Here is a 13,186-nt window from a genome sequence, read left to right as displayed (position 1 = left end):
TAATGCTGTGGACGCTGGTTCAAAGTTAGATTAGGTCTGACTATATAGCCTGCAGCCATGGTACTGACTGAGCAAACAGGAAACCCCCCGAAACAGCTGTCATCTTAGAAGTCGCATAACAGAACTTCGCACAAAGTACCTTCATATTATAGCTCCGTACCCTAGCAAATACAGTATTGCCAGCACGAGTAAGAGGGTACAGGCTTTGTGTTAAGCTAACACGGGCCTCGGGGCTTGTCAGGTTTTGTTTGGGCTTGTTTCGACTTGCTGGGAGGTTTAGGCTGTTTAGCTGTAACAGAAACCGTCTAATGACCGGATGGCTGTGACCTCGTTTGTCTTAGTTATGCTTCACTTTATGTAATTGTGTACAAGGCCTAATGTTAGTAATTTCCATATACATCAATATGAATAACAAGTCATTATGCTGTGCAGAATGAACTATTTATGACCCTAGACTCTATGGCTGTAGACTACGCAGCTTACAGTCGTACATGCCTTGGATGACGGCAAGACCTTGAAGGTTTGGGCGTGGGATGATAACTGAGGCCCTAGGGCTACCAGCAACTCAACGGTCAGTTACTGCCACTAATCAAAACTTAGAAGCTGTGCAAAATCAATTTCTGGAGTAACAAAATGAACAAAAAACAGTTATATAACATATAGAAAGAGTACAATGTGCACTAAAGTCATATGTAACATAGAGTTGCAGATCAATGAAGAAAGGTGTGAAACATGCTAGAAAACATGTTAAAAATGGCCTCAAGAAGACCCTGAAGTGGAGGAAATCGTCAGCATCATGCTCCTCCTAGCAAGGAGGAGGATAAAACTCTCCCCACAAACATCATCCTCCTTCCAGCCAGTTCCTCAGGACACTGTCAACTGGCTGCAGTTCCCCAGACTGACATCACCACTCTGAGAAGCAGTAGAAGGGGGAGCACAACACAGAATAAAAAGGTCGCTAGCAGGAGGTTTTCCTTGTGTAATAAATGTTAACTGCAGTATTTCTACTAAGATTTCCTTTGTATTAATTAGGTAATTTGGACTGTGTCAGTATCAACGGAACTGGACTACAACTAATACCTGTTTGTTGTATTTTGGTGTGCCATCAAGACTTTCAATTAGACCAATAATAAATTTTTGGTTTCATACGTAAAACGTGGTTCTTTTTTGCCCATAACAAGATTTAAAAGGTAATCATTGAGTTTACAGTGCTAATATCCTGGCCTATACCATATCTGATTTTAACTGTTCTCTAGTCCTTAAATATCAAAGGAGTGGCATATTACTTACCTGCCTTTACTGGGTCATGCAATTCCAGGTGCTGGGGATTCTCAGAATCTGAAAGCATGTTGAGGTCCCTAAAGAAAGCAATGAGAAGCCTGAGACAAAAGAAACTCTTTCCTCATACCCTCATTATTGTATTAAGTAGATAAATGAATAGTGGTTCATGATAGAAAGCAGCTCCCAAGCATGGCCCCTCCTTAGCTGATATATATATTAGCAATGCTGTTAAAGTCAAAGAGCTGAGGAGAAGGGATTCTTTTAAGGTAAAATCTTAAATGGATTGAATGTGAGTTTACACTGGAGTACCTACATTTCTCATGATGCTTTCATCTGAAGGCTACGTATATCAATAAAAACCAAGTTAGTGCAAAATTATCATCGTCTCTTAATGGCCAGTCCCAGAAAATTCAGTGAATTGGGTGTTAATGAGAGGAGATTGTGGCCTGAAAATGGAGACAACCTTGTCTATAAAAGTAAAATTAGTAAAATGTGCCTCAACTTACATTTCTTTATAACTTTAAAAGAAAAAAGGACAAACATATAAACCTCCCAAACTCACACTGAACTCTTTTCCTAATTATTCCATTGGTGCTTCAGGGTAGCAAAGGTTCCACCTTAACAACTGTAAATAAATAAATAAATAAAAAGCCATGAAAAGCCAAAAAAATGGAAACAGAAAGATGGGGAAAAACTCACAGTCTTACACATATTTCTGCTTCCCCACTCTGTTGAATAATAATACTTTGGACTTCTTCATAAGTTTTTCCAGTCAATGGGATGTTATTCCATTCCAGCACCTGCATTCCTGCGATGGCAAAACAGCACCAGATCAAGCACTTGTTTTTTGACAAAGGATCAGATAGTCTATTTAAAAAAAGATGATTTGATGTGACATTCAATGAATGTTGTTTAAATGGCACAAAACATTAGCAAAGTCCTTTCAATTCACACTAACGAGACCTTTGCATGTTATGATCCCATCAGCTTCAACTTACCTGTATAAACAAGTTAGAAGCTAAATTTTCTTCTAACTCAAACTCAGCATGCACTATTCACAGTCTGGGTTACATGATATCGAAAAACTTTTGCAATACCAAAAACATGCACACTGACCAACATGGCAAGAAAACAAACTGTTTTATATATTAGACATTTCCTGGCCAGGCATCCTCTTGGAAGTTAACTGTAGACAGTCCCCCTATGATGGCAAATAGCTGTTGACCACTTGAGGCTCGAAATAGGACTAATTTTGTCAATGTGATTTGGCAATTCAAATTTCTCAACTCTGTAACTAAAAAAATATAAATAGATGAAGTCATTCTGGCTAATGGGTTTCAAGTGAAAATCTTTCTCAAAATTTCAAATGTCAGCCTGGAAATATAAAAATTTAGGCTTAAATTTACTTCTACATCTTTTCTTATGAAGAAGATGACAGAGTGAGCAACAATAATTCACTCCAGAAGATAGGCAGGGAGTTATAATAAATAGGCTGAAAAATATTGAAAATATCATAATTATAATATTTTGTGTATTTTTATTGTCTGTCCCAGAACTGAGGCAGGACACTTGGTAAGGAGCAAGTTATCATGAACTAATCCACTGAATTCACTGTGGAGAAGTTTTATGCTCACTATTTGCAGAATCAAGTCCTCTTTAAATCATATTAGATATATTCTGATATCATGAGAAATCTTTGGGGTTACAGCAGAATATTTGCAAAGAATACTTTGCAGATTTATATTGGGGAGTTAGGGCTCTGGTTCTGAAAACTGTGCTCATATTTTGAGTAGGTAGTCAAAAGAAGAACTCCAGAGAGATTAACTTCTCACTAATGTACATAAGAAGATCAAAATCCAGTCCTCAGGCTCTAGAGTAACATTTTCTTAATGGCACAAATTATTGAATTTTTAATATTTCACTAAAAGCAATATATTACAAAAAATCTGAAAACCACATCATCTGCACAGCAAAGAAAACCACAAACACTTAGCTTGCTATCACTTACACATATAAAATCAGGTCTTCGCATGGGTCTTATTTTTATTTTGAGAATCCTGTGCTGTTGCATACAACAAATGGGAAAAAATGGAGTAAAATGTGGAGATAAACTCATAAGAAAACATGTTGTTAAATAAAATGTAATAATTGTTCGCAGAATAAAACAGATGAAATTATGTGATTATGAAAAATAGGAGAAATAAAGTTTGGAGTCTTTATTTATATTATACCATTTTCCATAGGATTCTCTGCTTCAGAGTTTGAAGAATCAGACTTACTCATAACTTTTCTCAGTAAGAATTTAGCATTGTGTTCATAGCAGTCAGCTTACAGAAACACAGGCTGTGAAGAATGACTAAAAAGTAATGCTCAGAAGGCAGTAAAACCAGCTGCTTGCCGTCAAAATATTACTTCTCTAAAATTTAGTCCCTTTATTCAAAAGGACCCTTTATTCAGCCATTAATCAAAAGGATGATCTCATATTTGCTTTTTAGAGTGGATCTGATTTTAAGTTCAGTTCCTCTGAAATAATAATTATGAATAAATGCAGTTCCTCCTCTGCCATATAAATATAACAACATGCACTCTGTCTTTAGAAGACTTCTTTAAAGGAAGGAACTAAAGTTATTTGCAATGTATGCCCTCACAAAGCTAGTACAGCATAGGATGTTGAGTATGACAGTACAAATTCTTTGAGTAAGACAAAACAGGCTATTGCTTCCACATAGTAGAGGCAACAAACGAGAGAAGTGGAAAGTTTTAGATATTTGAGAAAATGAGTAATGTCTTTTTCTAGAAGAAGAACCTTGCTGACAAAATGCATCCAGTTACCATCCTATGTCTATCACATACCACTTGCAGAGCTTATTGAGAAAATTTACAGAAGTATAGGCCCATGAGGCTGTCATCAACAAGTTGCTTTAACTTAAAAAAAGCAGCAGAGTGGTACTGCAATGCTGGGGCAGCTGGGCTCCTTCACCTAGCAGGTCTAGTCTCATTTCCATTGATGAGTTTTGCTCTTGAGTGCAATGCCACCATGGAAAATCACAGCAAGGCCATGGACAAATGAACAAAGAAGTAAGCCAAAAGGAAATTGAATCCCACCAGCCTTGGTTCATGCAGAGATCCACTTTACACTGTCAGTACAGAGGGAAATTGCTTTTTTTTGGATGCCTTGTAGATTCACATATGTCTAAAATCAAATCAACTTAAACAGGACTTAATTGTTCAGGCTGATAGCCCTGAAGCCTGGAAGAAAGCATTTTGAACAAGAAGTTGATTTGTGTTTTGTTAAGGAGTAACTACTAAATATTTTTTGCACCAAGATAAAGAAAAGAACAAAGAAAACTTAAAGGAAATGTGAGTTTTATCAATAAAAAGTACCAAGAAGTCACTGAAAAGCAGTGACATTAGGACTTTTCCCCTAGAAATCAGCTATATCCTGCAACTGGTCTTTGGTAGCCAAGACATGCTATTCACATGCTATTTTCAGAACTTTATAGACTTCAAATCAAAAGGTTAGTGAACAAAAAACAAACTAGGAGAAGATGAGAAATCTTGCATTCTTTCTACTGATAGAAAAACTAATTTTTATCCTAATAACACAATCCATAATGCTTGTGTTTCTAGATTTTTTTTTTAAGATTGGAACTGTTACTTCCTGCATTGATGGTGAGCTACAACTTACTTTTAGCAATATCAACTCCCACATTCAGCAGATCAGCTTAATTATACATCAAGACCTCTGCTAATTTCCTCTGAGTTTGCTGACATATGTCATGATTTTCCCATTCTCTATTTGGTATCTACTTTATGGTGAGATAGATCATGGAAACAGAAGAGGTTTTTTATTTTCTGTTGAGCACTACAGGGTTATTCTAGAGAGAGAAACGCATACCTGCACAACTACCATGAAGATAACCACATTTAGTTAGATCCTTTCCCTTAAAAAATGTGCTAAAGTCCTATTTTGAAAGAGAAAAACCTGTGGCAAATGCACTATGAGTTTGTTGTGTTCATATGCTCCTCACTAGTCATCTGCTACTGGTCACAGTTGGAGACATTAGCAAAGTCTCCATGTACCTTTGTTCTGACAAATAGTATAGCTATTATATTACAATTTACATACACTCCCGAAAGTATCACTAAGGCTCTATCTCAAAATTCCCTGTATTTGTTACAGTTGCTGTTCTTGGTGCTTAAGCTAAGGGCTTGCTGCTGAACTTACTAGAAGAAACATTTATTTAATTGCACCATTTATAGTACATCAGAAAGGTTCCTTTCATGAATCTAAGTGAGATAAACTCTTGTGCTTATTTGGCAGAGGTACTATATAGGGTGCACATAAAACCAGCTATGCTGCATAGTCCACCAATAGAAGTAGAAAACTTTATGCAAGTTTATTGAAGGATGCGGTTGTCTTGCACCATCCAAATGACAAATTATCTTACATCATCACAATTCTGAATGCACAGAAGTCCACATGACAGGATGCTTTTAACAAACCATATGTAGAATGTTATTTTGCTATCACGTTAAACTCTATATGGTTCTAACATACAATATGTACTTAATGGACACACTGTTTCCATATAAACATAGCTCTAAAATGGTGCATCAGGAGATGGAATTATTGCTCCTGGTGGGAGGTCAGTGGTGACACAGCCCAGGTGAGGAAGAGGTACTCATTTCATCAAAATGGTCACAAGAAAGAGAGGGTGGAACTGTAAAGCTATATCATATCACTCTACTTTGTAATTATTTAATGCTTGATACTGCTTAAGATTGTCAGGCTCCTTTGAGCAACTGGTAAAGTGTTAACTTGTATTATTTTTGCACAGGCATGAATAGACTAATTGTTTGCTATCTGATAAAAAGAAAAAAAAAAGAAAATTGGAGAACCAATTTCTTTATCTGACAATTTGAGTAGTTTTCTGACAGCTTCTGAAATAGAAGTTAAACACTGGTGAAATTTGAAGTCTATTTGTGGCAGTATACAGTCAAGGACTATTCAGAAACTGCTTCTGTCAACTCAGGATGAAAGTACTTGAAATAATTATCTGCAGTTACCTGTGTAGCATACATCATGTTTTGTTGATCTGGAAAAAAATTTGTTAAGATTTTTGGAAGGAGAAAAGCCTTGGATACAGGTTTTTAAGATTGTGGAAAAGAAGTGAGTTTGGGCTTAAACCCAGGGTCAGACCTGTGACCTTATAATGCAGTATAAAAGTGCTCAGGAGCCTTAATCCAAAACCAAAGATGAGAATTTAGTGTATTGAAGCTTGCTTGGATTGGTTATATGGTTAAAATTAGGATCTTCCATTTAAAGAATCTGTTAATTTTTAGTGTCTGTGCTAAACAACTAAGTCTTCTAATTGCTAGATGCAGAGACATAAACATTATATGTGGATCGACCGCTAGAAGAAAATGCTTACTGTGTAATAGTTTGCTCAGGCTTGTACAATAGCTGTTCAGTCTTGTGCAATGTTTTACAACTGCTCAGATGAAAAGTGCAAAATGTAGCTCATGGCTAACATTCAGCTACATGTATAAAATCAAGCACTTTTTAATCTTGGATGTTTTCATATATTTGAATTAATTTACAAGTATTGCAATATTGCAGATGGTGAAAGTAGTTAATTTTGCTTTCTGGTTGATGCTAGTGCTTCATACACTATATTCTAGCTCTAAATATTGAAGAATGTGGAAACAGCCTATTTTAGGCATATCAGATCTACACTGCGATTCCTTGAAGAATTCACAGTACAACTCCATGAACTGGAGCTATCCGAACTGGTCTATTTTGATATAAAGATATAATTGTTCGTTATGCATTGGAGCTCCTGTACTTGAGTGGATAGGTACTTAAACTACCTAGCTGCTTGTCCATAAACTGGAGAAATACCTAGTGATAACAAAAAAGGCTTCAATGTAAAATGATCAGAAATTAGTTTCATAGATATTATTGAAATGTGTGTGTATCTAAACCTCACAGTTTCTTTTAAAATCTTGGTTTGCCTTCAATAAAAGTTAAATATAATTGCACCCTGAATCATGAATATAGTATTTAGAAGAAATTTAAACTAAAACATTTATACTTTGCTCTTGTAACTTTTGACCCAAGAATTAATACAAAAAGACCTGTTATTTTTCAGAGTATTTCTTACTACTTAAGTGCCATGCTACATTGCTGCAGAACCCTTGATACTGAAATTGATTTAACTTATTGCTACTCTCAGTATTTAATGGTGAGGATGAGATAACATCACGGTTGTGTCATTTTACAAGTAAGTATAGTCACTTTGGAAATAAAATGACTTACGCCAAAAAAATGAGTAATGTTCTACAAAAAGGAAATATTAGAGGATCTTCATGCTCTGAATTGGCAAGTATATTAACCTAGAAGCATTTCAGGATCAGATCTCTTTCAAATATATAAAATCCTTGTTCATCGCCAAAGGTTTGACTTGGGATTTCTTCATTCTTAAGTCCCTTAAGAGATTCTGCTAAAGGACTCGGGCTATAAATGATCCCTCACACAGACTCAGATGCTGATGCTCTTTCTCCTTATACAAATTTAAAATTCTATGAATTCCATTAATGTTACTCCTGATTTATACTAATGTAAAACACACTCTAATTCAAACAGTTTTTTAAATTCAGTTATTAAATACTGGTTGCGCAATAGCTAAATACAAGAGATTCAAGTTTTGTTGACTATACTTATATTAAGAAATTGATTTTAATTACTGTTTAAATAAGATCATAAAACCTTTTTTCTAACTTTATTCTGAATCCTTTATACATATATATATAAAAAGAAAATAATTTAGCATTCAATACAAAAATTCATCTGATGTTTTCTACAGATTCACCTGGGAGTCATGTAAGCAATGACACAGTTGGCTTCCAGTAACTAAAGTGAAACAGTTTTGGACCAAATTCTGCTCCATATTTGTATACACTAGGAGTAACATGAATGAAGTTCACAAAATTTAAAACTTGTGTAGCAATGACAGCTTCCCACAAATGCCTGTAATAGGAGTGATTCAGAACCACAACAATGTTATTATATTATTTGTTTTCATATTCAGAATATTTTTCAGGAAAAAATCTGTTGCAAAAGAGTATCAGATAAATGACTACTTTTTATTTGAAGCGAATTTCATATCACAGAAGTTGTTAGATATGAAAACTTAAATAATTTATTTTTCCACAGGAACAATCTAGCAGGTACAAATAACTGAAGAATTATTCCGAGGCCGATGCTTCAGACTATCTCATCTCTAACTCAGAAGAGCTACTTCTCTATAACTGTCCTTGATTTTGCATTATGATGGTACACAGCTCTTGAACATTGTTATTTTCATTTACTCCATGGAACTACGCAGGTGTGATTTATTCAGATCCTATGACTTCATTTAAAATGTATGGAGGAGATTCTGCTACTTTATCCTGCAGCCTTGAGAGAAAAGCTTACTATATTGTATGAAAGAGCAACTCAACAAAGGGAAGATAGAGCAAAATAATAAACTAAAGTGTTGGTAATGCTTAAAGTGGCTAGATAAAAAAAAAATGTAGACAATTTTTAGAAAGGAAAATGTCTTTGTGGGTTGAACACAGACTAGATTTGGAAGGTCTAGCATCTGTTCCTAGATCTATCCTAGCCATTCCTGCAGCATTTCTTTTTATATCTGTTTCCTCAATGGTGAACAAGGACAGAAATATTTCTTTGCTTCATTAGGAAATTGCATGGATCTATATTTTAATGTATTTGAAGAGCATCTAGTCTGCTTTGGTGGCTGCTCTTAATAAATACTTGTCTCAGTCCACCATCTGGATGATACAGTTGCACTGTTTAACTGACTGTTGTATATATGACATTCCTATTGATAGAAAAGCAGGAAACAACTTATACAATATTCAAAGAACAGCTTCCAAACAGAACAGGTCTTGCTATTTGAGTCTCCAATTGGCCGCTGGAAGACACAACATATATCTGTTTCCACTCATCTTCCCTTTTTTTTTTTTTTTTTTTTTTTCCCACATATTGTCTGTCCTTGTCTTATTCAGCTTTAAGATACAAGTTGGTTCCATGATTAGATTTGGAATAGAAAGGAATCTGAAAATCATCAAAGGATTTTATGTTTCTGAATATGAGTCTTAACATAGCTGCTGAGACATGGAACATCTCTTGAATTTTATTCCTAACTACAACACAAAGAGCACTACTATAAAGTTAATCTTAGTCACTTTGCATGCACTGTTACACTGCAGTGTCTCCTATTCAACACACTCAAGGTGCCTGAGAGGTGATAAAAAATTTTGTTGTTTGGTTTGTGACTAGGACTTAGTAATTACTTTTTAAAAAGTCAGATTATACATGTATAAAACCTATTTTTTTAGAAGCCTTGGGCTTTCTTTCCTAATGAAAATTAAAAAAAGATCTAGGCATTATGATTATTAAAGCCTCTGGTTTTGAATACCCTATACTTTTACATGCAGATTGCTTTATTCTCTGTTTCTTCACACCTTGTATAGCTTATTCTTATGCAGAATAAATGTATCACTCTGCTGCATTTTTCACTGACTCAGTGCCCACAGAGCAAAAGAAAATTGGGCTCTCTAGGCTATCATTTTTGATCAATAAAATGTGAATGCTAATGTCTATGTATTTCATAGAAGGATTGAATTTCAGAAACTGTACTTTGAAATCCCAGAAAGTGCTATAAAAGTTAAATGTGCACTCAGAACAAGGCAAAACAATATCAGCTTGCAGTTTGACATTCAACACTATATTACTTTATGGTCTGTTTTCTCTAGTTATTTTTCTTTTATTTCTAAACCTTTCTGACGGTTAAAAATAGGTTGATGAGAGTCAATGTGCTAATGCATTTGCCTGTACCGCTGGGCATGAATCACACCAAAATTCATTATTTTTTGTAGACACCTTAATTTCCTCTCCCATTCATCATTCATGCCTAGGCTGAATATTTTCCATTATTGCAATAATTATTATATGTACAACACTTATAGTTGTTTAGAATGGACATATTGTTCATCAAATAGAAATGATAGTAATGGAGCAGCTTATGCCTCCTGATTGCTACACTGCTACTGAAATGGCACCAATAAAAGTATAGCCAGAGAAAATCAACCTATTTCGGGAGTATGTTGCATCTACCAGCAGATATACACTATTTAAATAATTGAGAGACAGTTGCCATGATCAACCTAATATTAAATAATTCTGTAATTCAAAGCCTGATTAAGATTTATACATATAATTGGCACATGATTATCCTTTAACGTGAACTATGCAACAGCAACAAGTAATGATCTGGATGCATTTGTATGACATGAATTGAAGCTCTTGGCAAGCTAAATGAAGATTAGAATCACTGTTTATGAAAATAGCTATAATATTATAAATGATAAATTCATACTGTTTTCACCACTACTCCAGCCTCAAGCTTAGTATATTGGATCAGAAAGAATCACAAATGATGAGTTATACCACGCTGAACAAAATGCTGTGATGCATTGTAACTGATGTGACTCAGTGTTTCAGAAGAGTAAGAAGAATAGATATTTTTCAAAAACATACTGTTCACAGCAACTATAGAACATAGAGTATTTACTTTGCTTTTTGTAATGTCCTATGAAATAGCACAGTGATTTTGCCAGAGAGATGAGTTTTCTATAGAGAACTCTAATTTAAACACAAATCTTAAACATTTCATTATCAGTTTGTGTTCACAAACAAGACCCCATTTAAAATCAATACACTATGACTTAAAGATTTTTTTAAAATGTGATAATATACATGGTAGAATGAAAAGGCTTTTTCATGCAAGATCACTTAAAGATGGGTAACAATGAAGCTGCAGGAATTTCTCTTTGCTTCTCTTTATCACTTTCATAATGTGAAAAAAAACAGATTTATCCATTTCATAACTTCATTATTTTCAAGGGTGATTTAATAGCAAGCATGAATTCAGAATAGTATATACTCTGTATATCAGTATATCAGTGTTGTAAGAATTTGTTGCTTTTTATCTCCCCCCAACTCCCATTTTCATTCCTGAGGTTGAAATTAGTTTCATTTACACAAAGGCAGTTTTCTGCTCAGGCTCATGGCCTGGTCTTCCCTTTAACAAGATGGATTTTTGACAACATCAACTTTAGCAGTGTGGGTCTAAGACAGACCCAGACTCTCCAATCCCAGTAGTGCTGATCTCTACAGAAGCCAATGGAGGAGTTATATATGACATAATGTTCTATCTCCTTTCTCTGCTTCATTACTTTTCTTTTTTCAACAGAAACACCCCCCAGTGTTGAAAGAACACAGGTCAGAATGGGTTCAGACCAGTTATCTTTGGTACACTAAAAACCCCAGCAAATAAACAGCACTCTGATATCTTAGCATGCCACCTGAGTGGAAAGAAAAGCTGAGCCAAGAGAGAGAATCTTGCCCAGATTAGGGTCTCATGTCTGCCACATGGGGCTATGTAATAGAAACATTAAGGCTGGTAGGAATGAAATGAGTGGGAATTTACGTATGAAGAACTCCCAAAAGGAATGATGGAAGATGGCACATAGTTTATCAAGTCATCAAGATCTCAGCACATTTACACGCTGCTTCTCAAGACTCAGCTGGGAAAGGGAAGGTAGCTTAAGCAGGACAGGGTACACCCACACCATACCGAAGGACTATCTAAAATAAACTCTACTCTGAAGCCATAAAGAAATAATGCCAGGAAGATAATGAACAGAACTGGCCATAAGACATTAAGTTAAGCAGGGCGGGGTGGGTGGGGAGGACAAAGGAAAGGCGTTGAGTAACCCAGCAGTATTGCCCAGTAACTCACAGAGGCATAGGATGGGGAAACAAAATCACACAATCATTATTAGCTCCTAAAACTGCTCAAAAGGCACTTCCAAAACCATCAGATGGTTGCCTGCTTAAGAACCCAAGAGAAAAGCTGAAGACTTAATAGCTGGCATCCCTTATCTTTGGACATACTTGGACACACACATCTTGGTGCTTATAATTTTGTGGGTGTGTGAGAATGGGTTTGTTTAGAAAGTACAACAGAGAAAGAACACTAAAAGCCTTAAAATTAATACATTAAGAAATAGGACAGACCGAATGCAAATTTCAGTGTTGCTAAGAGCTTGCAGGTAGGTCTTCACCGAGAACCCCCAAACTGCTGCATCTACCAGGGCTCCCTGAAGCCAAAGGCTTTTCTGATATGGCTCCACACTGGTTTGGGGATCTACCCTTGCTTGATGCAGCACTGACTGATCTGTAACTGTGTTACCATGAAGGAACTAGAATCTAATCTAAGGGATCTACTGTGATCACTGAAACACAGAAAGAGTGCTAGGAGTGAAAAGAAGGTCATCACTGTGCATTGGATGGTAGTGATAATTAAGGTCATATATAAACAAGAACAGAAAGTTTTTGTGACTCACAGTAAGCAGATATGACTGCTCAAGTAAAAAGTCAAGTCTTCTCAAGGAGCATGACTGATGACCTTAAAATACCACTCTGTCATAAAAGAGTAAGATCTTTAGTTGATGTGTTCTAATAGGAGTCACTCTGTCAGATTATCGTCCCCTATACCCTGTGCATAATTTTATTGTTATGACACTATGTGGTTATTCAAATATACAGCATGATTTATTTGCTATCACCTCGTTTGTCAAAGCCATTTAACATGAAAACTAAGAAAACTGAGTAGAAACTGCTGGCTGGTGCTATGCAGTTCTTACCTCTTGCACATATCTAGTTTTCAATTGTCTATGTACAATTCCCTTTTTAAGGGAATTTTAAGAAAAAAAATCAGGGAATTACACTCTTCATAATGCCAGTAGATAAACTAAAGCCATGATACTATCT

At 35.5% G+C, this 13,186-nt stretch overlaps 1 protein-coding gene across 1 annotated transcript in view; it reads right to left on the bottom strand.

Moving 5' to 3' along the window:
* Positions 1-13,186, bottom strand: part of PCLO (piccolo presynaptic cytomatrix protein) — a 364,298-nt gene that overhangs the window by 85,109 nt on the left and 266,003 nt on the right. Inside the window, exons 11-12 of the mRNA XM_062597873.1 lie at positions 1,981-2,089; positions 1,291-1,358 (exon numbers count right to left, since the gene is read on the bottom strand). Coding sequence (XP_062453857.1) covers positions 1,291-1,358; positions 1,981-2,089 — 177 coding nt within the window. The remainder of the gene's footprint in view (positions 1-1,290; positions 1,359-1,980; positions 2,090-13,186) is intronic.

The sequence above is a fragment of the Rhea pennata genome, chromosome 1 (genome assembly GCF_028389875.1).
Source record: "Rhea pennata isolate bPtePen1 chromosome 1, bPtePen1.pri, whole genome shotgun sequence".
NCBI lineage: Eukaryota > Metazoa > Chordata > Aves > Rheiformes > Rheidae > Rhea > Rhea pennata.
This window is presented reverse-complemented; position numbering and strand designations above follow the sequence as displayed.